The following is a 25038-nucleotide window of genomic DNA, read 5'->3' on the forward strand; positions in this document are numbered from 1 at the left end:
CCCATCTCTTTGTGATATGGATATTGATAAATTCTTCCATTTTTGTATGATGATTGTACATTCATACCCCACCTCTTTTCCCTGTAATATTGACAAGTTCAGTGTAGTGTTAGTTACCGGTCTTTCTTGTCCTATATTAGAACTGTTCCATCTTCTGCCAAATTTGCCCAAAGAACACATGCTTGCTTTTTTCACACGCTTTATGCTGAAGGCCAAGGTGTCTTTTGTTTTAGCCTTTTGGAACTTCTTCAGACAGAAGCTGCACCATCAGCCTGAAAGTTTGTTCTTTCAGATTAAATTTTAGTTTCTCCAGAATCCCAGGATAGCCTCACCCCAGTTTACATAAATCATGTATTGCTACTTTTCTTTAGCTTCACTTTTCTGTCTATTTTGTCTGGCTTCTGAACAGAAAGTCGTAGGTCAGGAATGCCCTGCACATAGCACATATACATATAAGTTTAGGGTGTTCTCTTTCCTTGAAAATAAAATAGCTTAATATTTAACATGTTTAATACAGAAACTGAAACTTCTTAATGTGAATCCAAACCAAACTTTCTTTTGGTATTTCTATATGAAAGGAGCTCCGTAAAACTTAGGAAAGAGAGAAATTGCTGTAAAATTTTCTTCTTTACTAAAAATCATGTCATTTTTAACTCCCTTTTGATTCTTACAGGTAACTCAAGGTTCTGAAGAGGTAGGAAAGGCGATGGTGCGAGAACTCGTTCATAATTTCTTAATGGACCTCTGCTGCTCTCTAAAACATGGCATTACTTTCTATGATCCAAGTCTTGGAACTTCTGGCAGGTAGGTCACCAGTGAGTTGAAAACCCTGTGTGTACTTCGTGCTACAGCAAGACAGGTCTCACTAGTTATCTTGTCTGCCTTTCCAGGCCTTTGCAAGTTAGCATTGCTGAACTCTGCTTCTGTCTCAGTAACTTATGGCAGAAGAGAGAAAGTCATTGCTGCTTTGTTTGTTTTGTTTTTAACTTCCCAAAATCAAACTGTTGGATTCCCTTATACCTCTACCTACTAGAGAGTGCTCTGCTGTATTCATAGGGACTTGGAGGTAGTGCTGCTGTTACTCTTAGCCATTTCCATAAATAACTACATACCTAGTCTGTTACTGTAAGATGTGATTTTGGATGTGAGAATAAAAATACCAGAGCTGTGGTGTATACCAGATGATGGTAAAAAAAAAAAAATAATTTAATCCTGGTAGAATGGGATGTCGTTTATCTCAAATTTTGGCAAAATGTCACTCTTGATTTCAGTGATGCCAGAATTTGGTCTGCAACACCAACACATCTGGAAACATTTCTTTACCTTAAAGAAGGAAAAAAAAGAGGGGTTGCTGGGGTGTGGGCAGGTAGGACTGAAAGACTGTGTAATGCTTCCAGATTTGATATTAAACTGTAATTCTGTATCCTCAGCTTTGTGAAGTTTGATTAGAGTATCCTGAAACATTGTGATTTTAATTAGAAGTAGTAACTGTTGATGAGGCAAAAAAGTAAATTGGAGGTAAATTCAGTTCTTAATTTTCTCAGTATAAACTCAGAAATTATGTTAATAGTTTCAGGTGTCTTGCCTTGGATTTTCCCCAGTGGCAGAAGAAGTGTAACTTTTTGCATTGCAGTATTAATGAGGAGCTGCAAAGTTAGAAACACATGTGAGGTATTCAAGTAGGGATTTCTTTTCCTTAAAGCTTTTTTTTTTTTTTTCTTCAATAGGGGAGGAAATATAGTGCTTCTGCGCTTTCTGCTTGGTTTAAAAACTGCAACAGAGGATGAAATGGTTGCTGATCTCGTGGTGAATATTCTTAAAGTATGTCCAGATCTATTGAATAGATACTTCAAGGAGACCCAGTATTCCTTTGTTCCTAGAGTGAAGTCAACTTGGACGGACAATATGAAGTTACTCAAAAAGGTAGAAGTATGAATCATGCACACTGTTTCTACACAGAAATGCAATTCCAATATTCTTTTTTTTTTTCTTTTTTTCCATCTCCAAAAATTGAAATAGTTCTGGTATATTCCTAAACTAGAGAAAAGCAAAGGATCTTTGATTGGGAAACTTGCCTTTGTTGCTGTTACAGAAGGAGATTATAATGCCTTACATGTTCTGCCACTGTTGTGTAAACTTTATTTACAGTTTGGGTGCTGCTGCAGTACAGGATCCAATCAGCTTGTGTGTAGTCATGTTAGATGCAAACTTAATTTTTGAACTTAGAAAAAAATCTTCTTAGTGAGGAGTAATAAGATTTCATTGAAATGAGTGGGGAAATAAATTGGAGATGAGGGAGTGGAGTTCTTTGTTATACAGGCGGATGTTCTGTATTGGAAGGAACTCACATATCTGAAGATGAATTATGTTCACAGCTATAAATGACAGCATTTTAAGAGGGTTTATTAAAATCACTAAAAAGGCAGACAGACACAGAATTTCATAAATAATGGTTTTAAAACAGCAGTGAAGAAGTTTTAAGTGACTTAAGCAGAAAGGACTTAATTGCTCTGAAATAACACCATCAATTACTGTGGGTATGTTAGGGAAGAAGCAACAGGGTGCTGTTAAATTTTGAAGTTAGTAAACAGAGAAGGGGAAATGCATTCTATTTTCTATGGGTGCTGAGGAAAATGAAATGATTGAGAGCCTCAGTTGTTTTAACGAGTGTAGACAGAGTTGGAAGGTCACTTGCTAAAAAGCCATTCTCAGAGAAGGAAGCTGTATAAACATTTAGCTAAACCAGGAAAGAAGGAATTGGTGTAAGATGCTGTAGGAAACATTATGTTGATTATACAGTTTTTAAGATATGGCATTTCAGAAGCTCAACTAGAAAAACCTTTTGTCGTTGTAAGTCTTCCTTGGTCTCTGTGCTTTAGCTTAGAATCAGCAAAAGCAGTGGCTTTTAGCAGGGTGGCAAGTTATATACAGATGTTTCATTTAGTTGAATAGGAGTCTGGGGGATGCTCCTTAGTGTTCTTGTGTAAAATTTGACATTTAGTGCTGTCATTGCTTTTGAAAAGTTAAAACTCTTTTGTAAATTGTTCCTCAGAAGAAGCTGTTAACTCCCTGACTGTCAATTTTGATTAAATTGTCATTTTTATTTCAGATCTATGAGGCTCAGCCAGAGATTTCCAATTCTTTTAAGACTTCAGAGTTTATTCCTCTTCCAAGGTTGCTTTCTATGGTGATGGTAACAACAGTCCCTGCAGTGTGCAATAAAACGATGTTCACCCAAGGGCTAAATGTAAGAGCAGTTTATTTTTAGTGTGTTTTTTCTGTCCTAGTTAATGCTATTTTGTTAAAGTTTGTGATCACCCAAGAAGTTTCTTAAGTTGGTTATGTGTTTTATATTGTCCATTCCAGCATAAAGCTGGTGTGGGGAAGCATGAGAACATTGGTTAAAACCTGTTGGTAGTAGGTATCCAGTAGGTATTTCCAGTAGATATTTGCAAGCACCAGTTTTTCCAATGCTTATTAACAGTTTGGGCTGGGAATCTGAAAACCTGTGGTTCTCTTCTGCAATGTGAAATTTAAAAAGTAATTCATTTGTTAGCAACTGTTTACATATATTCAGAGTACAGAGCATATTCAGAGCAATAAGAGAAAGCACTGAAGTGTCATTAATGCAGTCATTAATGCAATTTTGCACTTTTAGTTACCCAGCAAAGCAGTGAAGCACAGCATACTATCACTCGTGTCAAGTGTCCTGAAAAGAGCCTTGAAGAATATTGAATACTGCTTAAATGAAGAGACTTGGCAAAAGTCAGAAATCTACTCACTCTCAGTGATGCAGGAATTTGTACAGCTGTACAGAGAAGCCATCAGCAAGGTACAAAGTGGAAAGACGATTGAAGTCTAATATGAGTCATTGTGTGGCAAGTAACTACTCCTGTGCACTTTCTCCCTAAGTGGTTATGGCTTGGGAATGAGGAGATAGTATCTTTCAGCAGGGGAGGAAGCTGTGCTTTGAAAGGTCTTAATAACTGATGCCATAGTGGACTACATTTTCTAACAAAGCTGGCTGATGGAAATATGAATAACCTTTTATTGTCAAACATATGCAACATTGGCAGTTATTGTGCAGCAAACATGTTCCAAGAGCAATTGGACTCAGGAATCAAATTCCCCTGGTTTGAGTAAACTGAAACCAGTGCTGCTCATTCAGAATTAGAAGTTACTAGACAAGGTAGCATTTGGGTTGATAATAGACTATCAGGTAGAAAGAACAAACCTAAATTTTTTACAGGAACCTTTTTCAATAAAACGTTCTCTCATATACTTAGGTTCTGTAGATTTGAAAGTGGACTACTTGGTTTCAGATCTTTTTTTTGTATTGCATAGTTGATCAGCCAGTTTGCGACTTACGAAGAGCGGCGAATTGTCACGTTGATTGGTTTTGAGTGTTTGCATTGGAGTGGCTTTGACTCATACAGGCGAGCTAATGCAATTTACTCCTTTTGCTTCTAGCTTTTACCAGACATGAACAACATAGTAGCTGTTTGGCAGTCTCTTCTGAAGCAAGGGAAGGAAAACCAAGATGGACAAGAGGAAAAGAATGAAACTGCTGTGTCCGCTGTAGAGGAAATGACTGAGACGGCAGAAGTTGCTGAACAACATGGTAGGCAAAACAGGTGAAGTCATCACATCTTACACGTGCGTGGTTATTGTGAAATCCTCCTCTAATTTAAGATGGTCAACTTCATCAAAGTCCTGTGCATTTACTACTCAGCTTTACTTTGGCTGGTTCTTCAGGCAGTTTAATTCTGACTGTTGTTAGAGTTGCCCAGAACACAGTCTGATGTTAAGGCTGGCATTGTTATTAAGAAGCTAAGCAGTATGTCTCCCTGCTGCTGCAGCATCACAGAAAGGCTGAGATTTAGGGAGACCTCTGGAGGTTATCTGGTCTAACCCCCCTGCTCGAGCAGGAGCACCCAGAGCAGGGTGCCCAGGCCCACGTGCAGGCAGCTTTTAAAGATCTGCAAGGAGGAGACTCGACAACCACTGGGCATCCCTTGCTGGTGCTCTGTCACCCTCATGGAAAGATTGTTTCCTGAGGTTCAGATAGCCTGCTCTGTTTCAGTTTGCATCCTTTGTGTCTTGCCCTGCCACTTAGCACCACTGAAAAGAGCCTGGCTTCATCTGTTTTTGCATCCTCTCTTCAGGTATTTATATACATTGATGAGAGTACCCTGAGACAATACTTCTCTTCACTAGCCAAAACAGACCTAGCTCCGTCAGCCTTTCTTTATGAGAGAGGTGTTCATTTTGTGGCTCTTTCTTGGCCTGTTTTGAGTAGCTCCATATCTGTTTTGCCTTGGGGAGCTCAGAAGTAGCCAAAGCACTCCAGGTGTAGCCTCACCAGTTCTGAACAGACAAGGAGTTCCTCAACCTGCTGGCAACACTTTGCCTAACGTATGCCTTCTTTGTGGCAAAGACATAGTACTGACCCATTTTGAGCCAGTGCCTACCAGCAGTACCCACAGGTCCTTTTCTGGAAAGCTTCTTTCCAGCTGGGTGGCTATCAGTATCATCCTGGGACTTGGGGTTGTTCTTCTCCAGATGCAGGACTTCGTAACTTGCCATATTGAACAGAATCTTCCTTTTCTTAAACCTCCTGTGCTTTGCTGTGACACAGTAAAACAGGCAGGGAAACTGTTCTGCTTGGAAAAATAACTTTGAGTGATTTCAGTTTAGCCACGTTATCTAGCCATGAGAATGTCTTTGTGGAGCAGTTGGTTACTGTGGCTGTACAAGTGCTTGCGTTGGTGTAGCAGAGGAGTGGAAATACTAAGTGCCAGAAGAGGGACAGAGTGCTGGAGTTGGAGGCTTCAGTTTTATTCTCACAAAACATTGTCCTGACTAAAGGACTTACTAAAGGACTTCATAATCCCATTCCAGGAAACTGAATTTTTTTTCATCTTCTGTAGCTTGGCTAGCAGCCTACAGTGGTTTACTAAGACTGAAAATAAATCTACAGACAGCTTTGTGCTCTTGACAGGGCATATTCCACACTGAGACTTTCTGTAGCGGAGAATTCTTCAGAGTCTGTCCTTCTGTCTGTGATTTTGGCAGTAAATTATTCCTCAGTGCTGACACTGGAAGTCTACTTACTGGTAGAGTGCCTGCTAAAACTGTGGAGCAACCATTTTTTAAAGAAATGTAGCTTTAGTTTCTCTTCCTGCTAGAATGATAATATCCTCAGCTTACCATTTGCAGCTTTATTTGCACTATGGCAACTTTTTCTGAATGTTGAGACTTGGGCAAACAGTGACAACATTTAGGCATGGCATCCGTCCAGTTCTTCGTGACTCCCTGAGGGAGAGCCAGTTAGCAGGAAAAATAATTGTTTTAAGAAATGTGGCTACCCTTCATTTATTTTGCTTCCTTTCATTAGTGACTGGATAGCAAATAGCTTTTATGCATCCTTGCATTATGAACTAAAAGAATACTTAACTACTGAAATAACTTCTCTCAAGATGTAAATGGCTGCCTTAGTAGGGTTTGGTCTTTCTTTCATAAAAGTATTTGCTGTCGTCCTTTTGTTGAGAGGACACTTTGAGAAAGCATTATTTTGAAAGAGGGAAAGAAGAGGAAGAAACCTCTAATTGAACTAATAAATTAGTGTATGGCTTGTACCCTACCTCACTTAAACCTTGACATTATGTAAAAATAGTGTCCCCCAAAACAGCAGCTGGACCATCCCTCCCCTCGCTTTTTTTCTTCCTGTTTTTCACTTTCAAATGATCAGTAGTGGCACTGACTGGGTTCTTGTAGACATTATTAAAATGGTGAGGCTGTCAAATGTGTAAGCATTTCAGAATCTACTTAAAAATGAGCACTGAATAAGCAGATTTAATTTAAAAGACATTCAAACAGGAATACTGGGAAAAGAAATAGGATTCCATAATGAGTAGAGTTTTGGACTTTTTTTGTTTCTTGTTAGTAAGAAGGTAACTGATCAGTTTGTAGGCACATCTATTGGAAATAGTAATTAGCATAATCAGTAATGATATTTACAATTAGTAAACAATTACTAATTGCCATAGTGGATAATGTAGGTGCTACGCTGTGCTTTCTTGATGTGAAGGAAGGAGAAACTAATTATTGTCACAACACTTGGTTTAGGTTCAGATGATGCTGAGACGCTGTTTCTGAAAGCTGCATTGCTTCAGGTCATCTGTCTTTATCAGAAGGTTGTGCCCCACTTGGTAGCACGGAGCAACTTTGATTTTAGCAAGCTGCTGAAAGGTAGGTGGTGTGTATTTCTTTTGCTTTGTTGCTTTCTCTGGCTACTTGTAAAGTCTACAGCAGAAGGGAATATTTACTTTGTGGGCAGAAGGAGAAAGTTTTTCATGAGAAACTCATTTCAATTTCTTCATTGCATTGACCCTCATTGTTTCTGCTATTTTCAGTTGTTTTTAGTAGTAGATTGCACTACAGTGTTCTTTGTGTGTGTTTGTGTATTTAAGGGATTTGCACAAGGGCTGTGTGCAAAATCTTCGAGTCCTGCTTTATGGTACAATAAATGTAGCCATTTAAAACTGAGACTGGAGAAAAGAGCAAATTGTTGTTTGGGCATTGTTGCTGTCTGTGGGCCAGCAAAGCTAATAGGCCACCAAGCTAAAACAATTGTTCAAGTTCTGGAATGTATAAGAATGGGAGTTACCTAAAAGCTATAATTAAAGTCTGTTAGAAGAAAAAGAATTTAAGTAAACAACAAAACAACATCCCCTCAAATGAACTGTCATACCACATCACGTATTCTTTTTGTTCCATTATTTCTTGATCTGGTCTGATTTTTATTTTTATTTATTTATTTTTTTGAAGTGGGCAAAATGCAGAACACATTTTTATGAGGCAGATATTTCTTTGATGGTATGTTTTGTTACATAATAAAATCATAAAGCTGTAAAATAAGCCATCATTCTCAGAAGGGAGCTTGGATATTCATTTTGATGAAAGAGGATAAAGTAGTCAGTGGTGTAAATTAATCATTAAACTTCCCTCCCTTGAAACTTTCCTCCCTTGGGTTCCAGCCTAAGAGTTCTATTGTTTCTTCCCCTCACCCTGGTTGAAACATACATTCCAAAGGCAGCATGGTTTTCTACTTTGTAGTATGTGATTTAAAGAGCTCATACCATTCTATTTGTCTTGCTGTTGGTTAGATTCTGTGGTGCTGGCTTTTAAAATCGATTGTCTCTTTCTAATGTGGACCACGAAGATGCAATACAGATGATGAAAAGCACACTGACACCAAAGCTTTGTACAGCTGATCTCAGAGTGCAGTTTAAGTGCGGGCAGGTCAGCTTTTGGAGCATGCTGCAGGGGTCTCTGCATGACTTTCTGACCTTTAAGGTGAATAGTTCTGAGGCTATGCTGTTGTGGTCTTTGTGAGCAGTGACTAAAGAAGCGTAGGAAGAGACATGAATGTAGGGTTCTGTGACCTGTAATAAACAACGTAAGTCAATAACAAATCTTAATTAAATGCTGTATTTTGATCTCTAATTCATCCGTTGTCTTGATGTCCTATAGGTCACAGACTTTTTAGAGCAGCTGAGACTGGTAGAAGAGATTATGTGTTTCCATGCAACAGCAATAGATTGTGCTGGAGATAGAAGGAGGCAGGCAATCCCTGCTGGGTTTCAGCTTTAGATAGGCCGGACATTTTGTGTTTGCGTGTGTGCGTAGGTCTCATCATCTGGAAATTTTTAAATTGCCTGCTTATTGCAGTGATGTTTTTGAAGCCCTAGATGATGACTGTTCCTGATGATCTCGGTAAGATACTCAGAGGTAAAGTTAATTATGTTGCCTTCAAACCTCAGGTATTGTCACCGAGCAGGGCCTCCGAGAGGAGGTCCCCCATGTTCTGCAGTATCATGTACTGAAAGTAGCTTTGGAGCTTCCTGCAAATAAATTTGCCTGGTTCAGAGTACAGGTAAGAAACTTTAAAGGGTTTTATGCACTTGTTAGCCCATTGTCATCAATTCTATCACTGCTTGCTTTTAAATTAGTCCCAGTCCAGTTCTTAGATGGTGATGCTTTTAAACAGGTAGCGATTACAATTAGTATGAGCGTTACTAAAGATTTTTTTCTGAGCTGAAACATTTTTATGCAATTACAGTAACTTGTCTTCATAAGGAGGACTGAACAGGGTTTCTTCAGCTCTTGTTGAAAGCAAGAGAGAGAATTTTCTTGTTTCTACTTGTTAAGAAAGCCTGAGAATTCAGATCAAGGAAATGAACCGCTGTGGGGAGACATTCCTCTTATTCCCAGTGATGATTCTGACATTGAATAAAGCTGTCCCCTTTCTCTGTAATTAATAGAAATTTCAGGGCCCCTGTTCTTTACTGTAGACCTGTAAAATTGAAGAGCTTGGGAGAGCCTGCTTTAGATGTCTGGAGAAAGGAAAGAGCCTAGCTTTGAGAGGAAGCAGAGGAACCGTTGAATATTGTGACTGCAATCCTGCCTTGTTAGAGATTTTCTGTCCTTATCCAATTGGTCATAAAGGAGAAGCAAGGAGAGTGAAGAACAAGCAGTGAAAATTTCTAGAAACAATCAAAAAGCTGAAGTATTTTCTTCTGGCTTTGGCATTCTAGTATTTTGGTTTACCAGAAAAACCCATCATAGCTATCTTTTTGTTCATTGAATGCAGTCATCCCATTAATTTCTGGCCTTGGTATTTTTGGGTATGTCTGTAAAATGATATACTTTTTCTACATGTCTGCTTCAGTGCAATGTAATTTGGTACAGCGTTGCTGAGGAGTTTTAATTTTTTCTCTTTTAGGATGTCTCTGACACAGAGAAGATAGCTAGTGAAAAATCAGTATTTTATTTACTGATGAAAATGTTTGTTACAAGTAACCATTCTTATCTGAAAATTTCAACGAAAAAACTGATCATCAAGGTAAGTGTTTGATCTGAAATATCAAGATGTTTACTGTATTCCATTGGTCTGAAATTTCAGGATTCCAAAAAACCCTTTCTTAAACCTTCATTATACTTCTCTGGCTAATAGAGACTTCTTTCTGCTTTCTGTGACTGTTCTTGGAAATTGCCGTAAGCTTACTACCTGTTAGCTAAATACTTGGTGGGAATAAATGCTATCAACTGAATTCACAACAATTGATAAAATAGTAGGAAAAATGTCTTCAATGTTTCCTCACCACCTAGGCTCTATTAAATGTTCTGCTTTGATGAAATGATATAGTTTGTATCTGCAATGGTCACTTGATCAAACAAAGAGCAGTTTTGTTCTTTTTATCCTGATTTTATTTAATCTATACTTTGTCCTTCTTCCTAAATCCTTATACATAGCTAGTTCACCCTGTCCTTGGAAAATCACCTGTGTTGCATTTAGGCAGAAGCTCTGATTCAAGGAATGCTTTTGTCTTAATTTGAATTAAAATCTACTTTGGTGCATTTAAGAAGGATCTGACTTCTCAGAAATGCTCCTCAACTACAAATCTCAACAAGGCAGCAGGAGCTGTTTTCAGCATATTTTTTAAACTGAACATCTTTTAGTTATCTAAATAGAGACAAGCCTACGTTAAAAATAAATCTAACATGACACCCTCCTTTACCTCCAAGGACAGACATAGAAGTGTTCTAGGCTCTGACTAGGGCTCCTTGTGCAGTATCCCATAGCTCTAGCGGCATACAAGTTTGTGTAGACAACTTTGGCATTTAAATTTGGCATCTAACTTCAATCTGAAGGTGCAAATGTTATGTCCAGTCCGCTAACCTAAAGTTACGCTGGTTGAATTAGGTTTATAGTTGTCCTTGAATGCTGCATGGGATTAAAGGCAGGTTAACTTTGTCTCACAGTAATGAATATCTCAATCAAAATCTACCCAGTGCAGTTTTTCTAGTGTATTTGGGTTCTTCTGCCAAGTGGAGACGTGGGTTGCCTGACTCATTCTTTTTTCCTCTTTTATTTTCAGTCCATTTCATTTTCTCTGAAGAGAAGACAGAAGCAGTGAAGTTAGGGCAGTTATATCAGCAGAAAGACTGCTAAAAATAGATGCTAATGAGTGTGTTTTGCTTATTTTTCAACACTGTGCCCTACAATCAGAAGGCATATTTTTGGATTTCACGTTCTGTTCCTGCCTGTTTCCATGAAAGCTGCAAGTGTATTTCTATTTTGAGACACTGCCAAAAATAGTGAATTATTTAAAGATGGACCTTTTTTTCTTCATTAAATGAATTATCCTGACAGTTTCAAGTAAGCAGTAGTGTTATCATACACAGAGTAAATATTGAGCAAATGAGCTCTGATAGCTTTCTTTGTGTTTTGAGTAAGGAGAGGAACAAAGGCATGAATTCATCCCACATAAGTTGAGGCATTCAAGTGTAGGTGCTGGGGTTAGGAAAGTGGCCAAGGTTTCATCTGTTGCTGAGGTTGGGGGACAGGCAGTGTCACCATTGCACCGTTCAAATGGTCTGCCATCTGGGTTGTTCTTTGGACATCCATTCCTCCTCTTTCCTTTCTCTCAGAGGAAATGTAGGGTCACTGAGTTTCTAATTTAAGTGTCTCAGGTAAGGGCCTCAATTAGATACGATAAAAGTGAGCAAAAATTTTCTAACTGTTGATGTTGTGGAAAATTGTTTACTTCCCCATCCATCCCACCTATGACTATGTTTATTCTTATGTGTAAAAGTGGGCCTGGCCTGCAGTTCATTTTCCTTCTATTTTTGTATCTGTGCAACTCTTTGAAGCATATGTAGGCTGATTTTGGTTTAATTTAACAGTGATTTTTCATTTAATTACATCAGTAGTTTTCAAGCCATTCTCAACAGGCTGTTTTTATGAGTCAGTCCTTTTTTTTTTTTTTTTTTTTTTTTAATTTTTATTTTTAACTCGCTGTAATGCCACTGCGTGGCCTTGGGGAAGTACAACCCCCTTAGCTGACTCTCCTGAAATAGCAAGAACAAGATTTACTAAGGTGGAGGCAACGAATGCTCTGTGTCCAGAAAACCTTGACCTTAGTTGGTTTTGTGTGTGAAGAAAACATGAAGTTGCTATACAAAAGGATCTGTATTTATTCGTTTATTTTTTTTCTACTCCCCTCTGCTTTTCTGGACAGGTTTTACATGACAGCGGAGTGTTTGAGTACACATGGAAGGAACTTTCAATTTGGCTGGAACACTTAGATAATACAAAAGAAGACAAAAAGGAAGCAGTGATTCAATTTTTGGAAAGGGTAACAACTGTTCAAATTAGCTGGATAAACAATGCTGAGAATAGCATTAATGGAAACTAATTATTCTCTTGCTGTTGCTGAGAAATCTCTCAGAGACTGGTGTATGGATTCTGAGAAAGGCAGTGGTTTTGATTCCTTATACAGAGCTGGCATATTTGTTGTTTTAGGTGGGAGGAGACTGAAAAGGTTTGGAGGAAAGTTAAACTGAGAAAAATAAGTTGTTATTACAGCATTGCTGATAGGAGAGTATCAACAATGACTGGGGGGGAATAACTCTTATCTGTTCTTTTCTGTGTAAATGCTATCTGTCAAAATTATCAGACCTAAGTAAATTGTAATCTTTTACAATTTTACAAAAACAAAAGTTGATGTTTCCTGTTTACTTTTCAGGATGTTAAATGCCCAGAGCTTCCTTTTCATTACAATTTCCCCAGGGACTCAGACTGTGGTACTTCAATTGCAAAATTGAAACGGGTATTTCTTTTCCATCAGGCACAGTGTCCCACGTACAGTGATAATCACAGGCAGATGCCTGCAGAAGCACATGGCAGTTGACCTTTCAAGCACTTTTAACCCATAGTTTTTCTTAACAAGACTTCATTTTTGTGGACTAAGCCTGTGTGCTTGTGTTTCTCTCTCTTTATTAACAGATCTTGCTGAAACTGGTGACAAATCCCTATCCATATACAGATAAAGCAGCAGACCTTGTTCAGGAGGCGAGTATGCTCCAAGTTAACATGTTTAAACAGGACTCCGATAATGTCAGCATCCCCATCTCTCACATTGATGGTATGTGGTAACTCTTTCAATTACAGAGTACTCCAAGATGTTGGTCTAGATCTTCTAGCCTTAATCAGGCTAACTAAAGACTGATAACTGTAGAAGTCCTGCATAAGTAATAATCTTCAGGATTCAGCCTTCCAGGTGTGGCTAGTATCAAAAGCAGAACTTTGAATTACAAAGTTACCTCTTTGCCCAAAGAAATAATTTCTGATGCAGTTAAGCTGTTTCAGCAGTATTTAAGGTCTCGCATCAGGATCTTGCACCAGCATTTTCTGAGTGTATTAATATCTCTTCCCATGGGGCTGCTCGTCTCCGTTCATCCATGAGTTAAGGGCTTGCGCTGTGCAGGGAACCTTACTAACAAGCTCACAGCTGGAATTTTGCTGCTCCTGCTTTCTGGGACCAGTCACAGTCCTATTGCTGGCACAGTGAAAATTCCACAGATGGACACTAGAAGACTTGTCATGTGCTAGCTATTCTGCTGTAACAGTCTGTATGTAGGAATTTGCAGTACATAAATATAAGATAATTGAGGTCATTCAGCCATCAGCACTAGGTTGATATGATGCCTTGAGTTGGCTGCATTACAGAGACTTACTACCAGTCTCAGAGTGCACTGTAATACTATTCTTCAAATTTTAAAGCTGTCTTTTGAGCTTTTCTTGACCAAGGTACTGTATCTATACAAAACTGAGAAGCTCTTCAAGGGCTATCCATGCTGTTCTTCTGATGAGTCGGTAGCTGCTTCCTTTCTGCTTTTGTGTTTCCTGTCACTGTGATCGTCATGCCATCATGGTAGCAACAGGTGATGATCTCTTCTCTCCTTTTTCCTTACTTCTATTAGCTGTGTTGAAAGACAAACTGAAACTGAATACACTATAAGAGTGATTTTTATTTATTTATTTATTTATTTATTTATTTATTTATTTATTTATTTTGCTGGACAAATGTGTTTTCATCCCTTTTTCTGCTTTGGGAATTCAGAAACTGCCTCATTCTTGGAGTGTTGAATTCTACCTCCTTTGGTTTCTAGTTAGTCTGAATCTTATTTATACTTTTTCTGCTCTCAACAGATGTCCTTGATATGGTAGATGTCCTAGTTGAGGGCAGTGATGGCTTAGATGAAGAAATTGGGTTCACTTTAAATGAAGACACTGTTATTCAAACATTTCCATTCAGTGCTGTTGTCCCTGCTGCATTAGAAGCCAGGAATAAACTGCTGCTTCAGACTGAAAATGAAACAGGTACAAAATTTGTTTGTTTGTTTTTATATGGAGAATGGAAGTCTTACTTAGTGAACTCCACAGGGCATTTTATTATTACTATTACAAGCAGGAGGAGGTACATCCATGGTGTTCCTCACTCAAGAGAGGGATTAAAGCCTATGTGAGATACTTCTGTCCTTCTCTCCTAACCCTGGAGAGGTTGCCTCAGTGTGTGTGCTTACACAAATTTTATCAACAGCAGTTAGTTGTTTCTTTTTTTTTTTTTTTTTATTTTCTGGTTTTCTAGGAGCACACATCGTAGAGTATCTCGTTGGTGTTTTCACTGATCTTCTACACTCTCAGAGAGATGCCCTTGCCCTCTGCTTGATGTTCCAGCTCTATGATAAAGATCTGCAGTCACTGAAGGTTTCTAAGTATCCTCAGCTCTACCAATTTAACCAGTATTATAATCTCTGGATACCTCAGCAAGCTCAGGAACCTGTGGTATGCTATACCTGAATTCACTTGAATGCTTGAATCATTGTTGCTAAAAAGCTGACAGTGTATGAAAGCTAGGTTTCCTTCGGAAAGTAGATTTACGTTCAGCTTATGTCTTCCTTGATCTCATCAAGGGACACAAATGTTTCTAAGGGCATTTCTCTAAAAATAAGAGAGGTTTCTGCTGTGGCTGAAGTCAGAGCAGGAGTCCTACCCAGTCACCAAAGATTACAATTTCCTCACCAGGCACAGTGTAGCACTATGTTAGTGATGCAGGCCAGAGAAGCCATTATAACAGTGTCTGGAATTCACCCAGGTGTGGGTTTGGAATGCATGGACCAGCCATGCTTGGGGGATGCTGTGTTTTTGTTATCCAACAGTGACCATGTGCAGGTACCCCATGGAAAAGCCTTTAACAAGATGTTGACAGCAGGCCTGCAGAGGTGTGTCCCTGGAATGTCAGTCCACGATACCACGTATAGGTAGCTAAAGAAACTTTAGGTGATACTAATCTTTAATTTTCTCTTATATGGTTGTTGTGTTTTTTGTTTTTTAAACAGTTCAAAAAACGCAAAGAGAAATGCAAAGAAACTGCTGTGGCCCTGGATACTGTGTTTACAACTTTGCTAAAGAATGCCTATGCAAGAGGAAGCAGTACCTTACTGGAAGATGATATCCAGACAAAACTGAGAGACCTGGCTTGCCAGCTCCCATCTGAACAACTTTTGTTAGGGGTGAAGCATGTATTGCTGTACCTGAAATCCACAGTGGAGAACTTTGGCAGTGTAAGAGCAATGTTGTGTTGACATTGTGGCTTTGTTTCATTTTCATGCTACAAATACAATAGACTTGGCTGTTAAACCTTTAGGATCCAGTTCTGCACCTTTTTCAGCTCTCACTGAGGCTGAGAGGCCAGACAAACTTGCAGATAATCTGTAAACAAATCCTAACCTTCTAATTGTTGAGGAGGCTTTCATTTTTTTTGCATGGATTGCCTTACTGATCTGTGTGCAGAGCAAATAAACTCCAGATTTTAAGCTGGCTCATGGGTTTCTGTAAGAAGCCTTTCTGGAGAGTGAAAGTCATTGGCACATGTTATATTGAAAGTCACACCATAGATGAAAATCTAAAAATATTTGTTTGGCACCCTGAGACTTTTCTTTGAACCAGATTTCTACAGTGAGGAGTAATTCCTTCCCCTAGGAAGGTTGTAATCCAGGAAGTTCCTAACTTACTCTGCTACTGTTGGATAATTATCTTTCTGTCCCCATCCTCCTCTTTTCTCAATTTTCAAAGTGTCTGTGTTTTCACAGCTTAGTAAAACTGCAGGTCCTCACCTTGTTGACCTCTTTGTGGACCTGCTGAACAGCTTGTTGTGCCGGGGAAATCAGATAGAGTTGGATAATCGACAGAAACAAGAAAAGCATCAGACTGAATCGGATCTCTTTATGGATGAAGAGTCTCTGATTACAGAGGAGTCTTTAAACGACAAGGTACAGAATCCCCTGAAACACCAGCTAGAAGTTTACCTGGTAATGAACTTTGTTCTGAGTTATTGTAAAGAACAGGGAAATATCTGTAAGGTTTTTTTTTTGTTGAAGCCCTTAGTAAAGGAATTTGTCTGAGAAGTGAATGATTGTTGAGCACAGATTTTGTTGACATGTTATCAGCAATTCACCAAAGCATGGAATTGGTTAATTATGACAGAGCATAAAGAAAATAGCCAGCATCAGGCTTTGTGAGCACTGTTATTTTGGAAGTCGTGAGGATTTCTGGAATTGCACTTAGGATTAAAGTGTGCTACATGGCAGCAGGTTGATGCAGAAAGATGCTGTTTGCAGCTGGGAGAAGGCACTTTGAGTATGCAGTTCAGTAATTTTGAAACTGCTGGCTGGAGATGCAAACAAGCTGCAGCATCCACAGTCTCACCCCTGAGTTGGAATATAGTGAGGAGAGGTCATGACAAGGACCGCACAGCTTTGAAGAGGCTATTTTCCAAAGCCATGTGTTAAGGCTAGTTATCAACATTAGATAGTCAGTGGAGTGAATTTTTTCCCTCCTTTGATTTGTTGTGTGGATTATTAGGGATTAGAATCGAGTTACATTGAAGAATCCAAGAATATACAGTTTCCCCTTGAAAATGTGCTTTGTTGTGGAAAATGCTTGGTGTCTTCCACATCATATTATTAGTATTCTGTCAACATCTATGTTTGTACCCTGTTAATTTTTTTTATCCTCTGATGGGTTAATAGCCAATTTCATGTTCACTAATTATAATAAACATGCTCCAGAAGATAGATAAATAATTTTTTTCCAATCTATAATTATCCATTCAGTGATATTGTTACAACTATTTATTACAGACCCTAGAAGATATGTTTATGCTGATTTTCAAACATCCGACGCTGGAGAGTTGGTTCCTGGCTTTAGAACAACGTTCTCTTCCCCAGCACAGTTTAAATCCTGTCACTGTGAAGCTTCTGTCAGCTCATGTCAATTCTGGTGTGCTCCAGCTGCTGAAAACAAGTGCCCCTATGTTGCAGAGCATGAATCATATACATGTGTTATTGAAGTATTTTGAAGCTATCATAAAAAGTGTCTTGAAAGAGCTACGGGCTGTTGGAAAAGGAGGAAGCCAGGTCTCTCCTAAGAGGTCTCACCAGCTAGAGGCTCTTCAAGAACTGCATGCATACATGTCTGCAGCTCAGTTGAAAGAGATCACTTTAACCATGCTGCGACTTCCTGAGATGAGCTTGACTACTCAAAAATCTGAAAAATCCCCTAAAAAGGAAAACGGTTGAGCTTGTATGGACAGATTTTGGTGCAGCTCCTCAAAGACAGCTACCAAAGACAGCCCCAACAAGGAGAACTGCTGTCCACAGAGCACATTAAAGCTTTGGGGATATTGATGTCAGCATCAGCCAGTGAAGATTTGGAAAAAGTTTTCCTTCAGGCTCTCCAAAGTGAGCCAGTATTTGCACACGCGGTCAGTGTGGAGGTGCAAGTTTACTGCCTTAACCAGGGGTCAGAAACTTCCCTTGCCATTGTAAGCATGCTGATAAAGCACTGTAGGACTCACCTGCTGCAGTTCGAGCTGTGGTGTCTAAGCTGTTCCATTGAGAAATGCCTCAGAAAAAACATGGAGAGATTTCTTCCGCTCATTAACGTGTATTTGCAGTGCAGAGACCAGTATGATTTCACCCGACCTTCCACAGGTAGAGCCACAGCTGATCCCTGTTTTGATTCAGAAGGCCAAATTCTCTGGTCTAAAAATCTTGGATCCTCTGCTCAATAAGTAGAGCTCATAAAAGTTCTCTTATTAACTTCTAATGAGTCTTTTTTTAAAGTATCTTTGCAATAGAAAAGGTGAAACTTGGATGTTAGACTGAAGCCTTTATGAAGTACTTCTGTGGTGGCTGATGCCTGATTTTTCTCTTCTGAAACCCTTGCTACTTAGCATACTTGAAAATCTATGCTCATGCTTATCTAGTTAGCTTAATGTTTCTTGGATGTCTATAGAACACTGAATGGAACACCATTGCCATATGGTTTTCTGGAATCTAATCATCTGCTTTGACAGATGTAAGAATTGAAAATGTTGTGCTAAAATAAATCTCTGATTTGCTGCCTTCCTAAACTGGCATACAATCCAAAACTTTCCAAACCAACAGCAGTATTAAATTGGCAAAATTTTTTCAACCAACATAACTGACTTAGGATTCAGATTGGTAGGATCGTATTAGATTAATTTCTCTTATTGTATAGAAATGTGAATAACAACAGAATCTGGCTGACTGTAGCTGTTGGTGAGGAAAACTAGTTCTGCATAGGGGAAGTTCAAATAGTGAAAAGACCTCATCAGTAGAGGATAAGAACTAAGCCTTCTTCTGGCACCTCATTCAACTGATGATATTGTGCTTGAACGCTAGAAGAGGAAACTGCTGGCAAGCTGACTTGGTTTATAAGGTACATGCTAGCTATCTGCTGATGTGAGAGTGCAATTCCCTTGAGTCCATGGTCAGAGAACTGGTAAGGATTTCCTTGTTCCTCATAATCAAGGACAAGGTTTTTTTTATCACGTAGTTGTCCCTCTTTTGAATGTCTGCATTATTTTTCCACGTCTGATTATTTGCGTAGCAAATGGTTTTCTGGTACATTTGCTAAATACTTGCTAATGATGTTAAAGGAGCAGAGTGCACTCCTCTGTAGCAGTTTAGCAGCAACTGTAGCATAATGGTTAGAAACTAAGTAAGCTGGGGCTTAATTAGAGAAGTGGTTTGGAATTTTTCTAATTACATCAGTCGTTGCTTAACACTTTTGGTGAAACTGATGCCCTCTGCTTTCTCCCTCCAGTTGTCTCAGCTGTTCTACCTGTCCTGAGAAAGGCTCTGTGGAAAGAGATCTCTGGTGTACTTCAAGACTCAGAAGCATCGCGTGAGGTCACTGTGAAGTTGCAAGTTCTTTCAAAGCTATTGCCATCTTCACAAAGCAAAGGGCTGCGAAAGCTTATGGACCAGCTCCCTGCTGCTCTTGAGAAAGCAGGAAATAATGAGAGGTAGGCAGTTCTGTTTCCCTGTTCTATGGCAAAGTTTGATTCATAAAGCATTGTGATAGATACACATGAATGGAAATATTATGAGCAGTAATGCCATCTTCAGAGAATCTGTTGCTTTAAGCTTGGCAGCTGCGCAGCTTTAGGCTACACACAAAACTTGATGTCACATTTTTAATACATATTTCTGCAGTTGGACAGTAGCAGATGCCATCTCTAGAGTGCTTGAAAACTCCGAAGAGCTGCATTCCTGGAGGAGAAGCCTGTTATCAGCCTGCATGAAAGGATTAGTTGTCATGTACAGCAGCAGTAAAGATGAAAGCAAGCAAGATGTGGAGAGGCCACTGCTACTGAGGCTAGAAGAATTACTGGTGAGACTTCTTTTTAATGTCCGTTGCTAGCATCCAAGATTGTGACTGTATGGATATGTGTGATTGTGCTTTTGTATTTGTGTCTTGGGTAAATGCAAGTTGGACTTATAAAACAAAAAAATTAACTTAAGGCTTCTGAGGGCTCTTAACAGCTTTTTACAAAGTTAATTTTGTATTTCCACTCCTTGATAAAAAACAGTTTTGAGTTGTTGTTGATAGCTTTCTACCAACAGTGCTTTTTGAAAACCAGTGTTCAAGGTGTTTAAGATTTAAAAATCAAAAGTTTGGATGTTTTTGCTGATGGATGTTATTACTTCAAAAACAAAAGTGACAACATAGAGATGCTTCTGGCAAGACCCACCTGCCGCATCCTCAGAAGAAGGTGGCAGAAATCCAGTTGAATTTGGTCACAAAATACACCTGCTGGATCATTCCCTCTCTGTTTTGCTTTTTTTTTTTACTTGTGTAGGATAAGCAAATCCATAAAGGATACAAAAAAATTGGAGTTCTCTTCAAGCAGTGGTTGCATTTGATCTCTTGCTGGCTTTTTGTGAGGTTCTCTCTTAGGACCTGATTGTGCAGACTGGAGTCTTGCAGGACTGAGAGACCATCTCATAACATTAATCTTGATTGTACAGACCTGATGAGGTTAACACTTAGCATTGCTAGGACTGCTGGCATATGCAGTTCTGAGCCTTCTGAAAACTGATTGTTTATGTTGTGGTCTATAGTACTATAGGAAAGGTAAATTTTATTAAAGAACAGTACTGTACAGCCAGCTCATCCAGCTGTAATACCCGTTTGTCACATGCAGTTAAGCACTCTGTAAGTACATGAAGATCTTCTAGTACCTGAGTAACAGCCTCTTACTTTGACTTGCCAGCACTGTAATCCTTTCAAACTCTGGGAGCCTCATGAGTTATCTTTGATAGTTGTTGCTTGTTTTGCTTCTGGTTGTTTTTTTGGATGCTTAGTGACCAGCTGGCTTTTTAATTGCATACAGCCCATGTGCTTCCTCAATTCCCAGACCCACAAAACAATACTTGCAGTTTCATTTGAATCAGGAGGTAGGATTATTGTGTCTTAAGAGTTTTCTTTCCTGTTGTCCTTTAATTGTCTCATGTGCTTGGCTTGTGTGTTTTTAATGGGTCTATGGAACAGAAATTGCTGGTCGTGATCTGTAGAAATGTTATATACTAAACAAACATCTCTTTCTGCTTACTACATGCACAGAGCTTAGTTGAAGAAGTGGACCCAGATGACTGGTACAGCCTTGTGAAGACGGGGCTAAAGTAAGTAACTCTGAGATGCACCAGAGATGCTGTTCAGTTCACATGGCCTTGTCCTGCACCCTGGTTATATTCTGTCTCCCTTCAACTCACTTAAATTTGATGGTGTTCTTTGCTTCTCAGGATGAGCTGTTTTCATTGAAGTCTGAACACTGGGATTTTGTGCTAGACTGAATAGCACAGCTAACTGGATAGTTGGACCACCTGCTTCTTGACTGCCATAAAAAAGCCTCATGCTTCTTTATGCTCCTTTTCATTTAAGGCATTTCTTACATACTATTAGTATGAAAATAAATCTTTCACTGTTAATGTGAATCACTTACAGAAAAGAAATCAAAGGAAGTCGGTAGTTCAGGATAATCATAGTTTCTGTGGAGGTAAAAGCATTAATATGAAGGGCTGCTGTCTGATGGGTTAGTAGGAGAAATTCTCATCCTTTGTCAAGTTCATTGCAGCTACAAGTGTGACTGTGTCCAATCCTCTTTCCTTTTGATAATTAAGTTATATTTATTGCATAAAAGCAATTAAAGCAGAATGGCTGAGGGAGAGACATTCCGTGACTGTTTTGTGATCTTTATTTCCAAAGGTATCGCTACAGAGATGAAGCATTTCTGAAGGTCCTGAACACTGCTATTCAGTTATTATACAAGGAAGAATCCTCACTTAGTCAGAGATTAGTCAAGCTCCCCAAACTTCACATGATGGTCACGCACCACTCTCTATTTTTGTCAGCCATGCTGAGGTCAAGAGAAGAAGATGGCACGAACATCCAGACAAGAGGTATATTTTCTCCTCCTTCCTTCCCTTTAACTATATTTAGTAATTTTGTCTTTCTTCCATTCTATTCTATCCATCCATGAACCGATCCACCCACATATACTTGCAAAGCTATTAAACAATTCCAGAATGTTAGAATTAAGTTTTAAATTCGACCTCTAATTGGATTCAGGTGTTCACATTCATTTTGTGGTTGCCAGTTTTAAACACTCACATTTTCTGAAACTCTGTTAAGGCAGATTTGTGCGTGTGTTTTGTTGTTTTTTTTTTCCTTTTTAAATCTTGTTGAAGTCTTGAATTGATCCTTTTGGTTTCTGTGAAGTTGTTAGTAAGATCATGGAAGTGCACGCAGGCTCTTTTAGAGATACGTGACAGAAGCTGTCATTTTAGAACTGGTTAGTACAAAAGATCTTAAGTTGTTTGCAAACTCTTCCTCGAATGCTAGTTTACTCCATGCATATTTGATAGTCCTCATGAAAGTTTGCACTGTCCTTCCATGAATAATACAGATTGGGTCCTAACAAGTAATAGATTTTGTATGTATGTTGCTATCTGAATGTATTTCTGCAAAGCAGCAGGATGGATTGTTTGGAGCTAACTTTAGTAATTAAGAAGTATGGTGTTTTAAGTGCATTCATTTAGACCCATGTCTTTATGATCTGTATTGTTTTGGTACGTTCCTGTAGATACTGGGGGAAATAGCCTGTGTGTTTTCAGGTACTGGGAGCAGAGAGATCTGGATTCAGATTTTGAATCTGCTACAGATAACCTATTTGACTTTGAGTGACCTAATCACTTACTCATCTGTTTCTCAGCTAGTCAGGAAACAAAGGTGAATAACTTTTGTACATCAGGACAGAGAGTTATTGTAGCTTGCTAAATGACTCTGCAGTGAAGACAGCTCTTTAAGTGTATGCTATAGAAACATTTTGATAAGTTACTGCAGCTAGAGCGTGAGCTTCCATGTTCTGGAGTGCCTTGGGAAGGTTGTTAGTAAGGTTGTTGGGAAGGTTGTTGAGATGTCTTTACTCCTTGCAACTCCTGTTACCTTAATCTTTCCCGAGAGAGGATGGAAGTATGGCAGGGCAGGGTAGAGTGTGGAACTTCATTTTTTTTTCTTCCAAGGTAACAAATGTATGTCCATAGAAAAGTTCAGCAGGGAGGTATGCCACATTGTGAAGCTTGCTTCACAATAACATCTGCTTGTTCACCTTGGAAATGCTTTTTAAACTTCTTCAAAACGTGTTCCTTTTTTGCCTTGAATTGTCTCGTAATCGTCCTTTGATGTAGTCGTGAAACTATTTAAACTTGCATGCATTTATTTCAGAGGCATTGGTGGATATCCTGCTGACAATTGTGAAACTTGACCCTTCGGTATGTGAGAGCAGTCACCTTGCTGTGCTGCTGGGAGCCTATGGGGCTACGCTGAGTGCTGTAGGTATGTTAGCTTGGGAAGGGTAGCTTCTACTAGATCTGTTCCTCATCTTCATAGATGACTGACTTCAGTTCTTTTTATTTTTTATTTTTTTTTAGATCAGAAGATACTGCTGCTGCTTCAGTTATATGAGAAGAATGATCAGAGTCTTATAAATTCCAGGTAAGTTGACCTCCTTCCTTTATTTGACCTATTATACTATTTCCAGGGTCTTATTCTCTCAGTTAAAAATAAGTGAGCAAGGTCAAACTTGGAGGTGAATGTTGATTTTTTTCAAAACATTCTTCATATGAAAATGGAAAAATGGATAAAAGGTAAAATTCGTATTGCCCAGGCTTTGGACAAAGAGATCGTATATGGGTATCTGCAGCATCAGTGTTTAATGAGTGCCCCAGTCACTAGAAGGCCAATATGCTAGTTTCTAGTGTAGGATTTCTTCCTGTTCTCTTGGTATACATCATTTGCTACTCAGCATAACCCTTGCCCTTTTCAGTACTCTTGCCCCTGTGTGCATGACGTTCTGTTAGAGCCATTTGCTGTAGAGGGGAGGAAGATGCCAGTGAAGAAGTGATGTGTAACCTCTTGTATTAAGGTGCATATAGCTAGAGGTCAGATTGGACAGGTCTCTGAGCTGTGGGTGTCCTTGTTCATGGCAGGGGGGGGTTGAACCAGATGGCCTTTAAAAGTCTCTTCCAACTCAAATGATACTTAGAGTACCAGCTCAGGCAGTTGAAGAGGGACTGGACTCTTAATTAGAAGCCTGATTTCCTTCCTGAGCTTTGCCTGAGACTACATAGTCTGTGAAGATTATCTCATGTGGGACAGTAAATGAAAGTTCTTGTTAGAAGGCAATTGAAATGGCTTCCAGAAGCAAGGGCTCTGGCAGTAGCTGCATGCTGCATAAGCCTGTACCAAAAGTGTTTGCCAGTGGAAGGATGTTAAGTGGAAGAGACTGTTCTCGGAGGCAATTAGGACCCCAAACATTTATAATCTTTTTAAAGGAGAAACAATTTCATACTGTACCCTGAAGTGAATTGGCGACCAGACACTGGCTACTCAGCACTGAAGAGTTTGAGTGAATATAGAGCACATTCAGGAAAAGTAAATACCCAGCAGGATCCCAGCTTGTGTTACAGGGTTGATAAGGAGCCCAACGCCATCCCACCACTTGCTTCACTGACAGAGGGGCATGTTGGTGGCAGTACCCACATAGTAAATGACAGTATCAGTGTCAGTACAGTAAGTGGGGTTTGAGGAACTCAGGAGAGGAGTGTAAGAATGTTGTGTCACTGAAGCACTGTGATGCTGGTTTGAAATATCACTGCAGCTGAGACAACCTTCACTGACTAGATGTTGATCACTCTCTTCATGCAATTGCTATCATTCTTACCTGTATTTACAGCTTATAAGAAGAAGCCTCTTTTGTGAGAACGTAAGCTCTGACTTGAATTACCAGGTTAGGAAATAGTTAATGAGACACCCTCAGACTGCATTTGAGAAGCTTTTGGATGAAAAAGGTGTTGCCAGGGAAACGAGTTCTAATTTCAAGTTCCTACAGAATAATGAGAAGAAGTGAAGGGAAAATTTAAATACTAATTTATAGCCTCTGTAATTACTTTTTGCTTGGTGCTATCAGCCTGTTGACTAATGCCTTTACTTTTAACAATGTTTAAGAATCTTGCTGTGGGGTCCAGCTGCTGTGGAACATCACAAGACTTGCAAGAGTCTAGGGAAGTCGCTATGGCAGCAGCCAAGCATGGAGGAGATTCTGTGTCTGCTCGATCGAGATAAGATGATGAAGACAGTTCTGTCTTTCCCTCAGCATCGCCGTCTTTTGCCATCAGAGGTGCTGTGACTTAGGCTGCTGAATTATCCTTCTTGTGATGCATAAAAAGCCTTTCACTTCAGTCCTTTTTTTTTTTTTT

The 25038-nt window shown here is 39.2% G+C and overlaps 1 protein-coding gene across 1 annotated transcript in view; it reads left to right on the forward strand.

Annotated features, from left to right (window-relative positions):
* The window catches only part of URB1 (URB1 ribosome biogenesis homolog), a 25922-nt gene extending 934 nt beyond the window's left edge, over positions 1–24988 (forward strand). Inside the window, 23 exon segments of the mRNA XM_019611986.2 lie at positions 674–804; positions 1728–1923; positions 3110–3247; positions 3659–3832; positions 4471–4621; positions 7129–7251; positions 8826–8938; positions 9788–9907; positions 12087–12203; positions 12854–12992; positions 14060–14230; positions 14499–14695; positions 15250–15474; positions 16003–16182; positions 17053–17479; positions 17482–17904; positions 19043–19244; positions 19435–19612; positions 20846–20904; positions 21488–21681; positions 23006–23116; positions 23212–23275; positions 24788–24988. Coding sequence (XP_019467531.1) covers positions 674–804; positions 1728–1923; positions 3110–3247; positions 3659–3832; positions 4471–4621; positions 7129–7251; positions 8826–8938; positions 9788–9907; positions 12087–12203; positions 12854–12992; positions 14060–14230; positions 14499–14695; positions 15250–15474; positions 16003–16182; positions 17053–17479; positions 17482–17904; positions 19043–19244; positions 19435–19612; positions 20846–20904; positions 21488–21681; positions 23006–23116; positions 23212–23275; positions 24788–24968 — 4014 coding nt within the window. The 3' untranslated portion in view covers positions 24969–24988.
* Positions 24989–25038: the final 50 nt, after the last annotated feature.

The sequence above is a fragment of the Meleagris gallopavo genome, chromosome 1 (assembly GCF_000146605.3).
Source record: "Meleagris gallopavo isolate NT-WF06-2002-E0010 breed Aviagen turkey brand Nicholas breeding stock chromosome 1, Turkey_5.1, whole genome shotgun sequence".
Taxonomy (NCBI): Eukaryota; Metazoa; Chordata; class Aves; order Galliformes; family Phasianidae; genus Meleagris; species Meleagris gallopavo.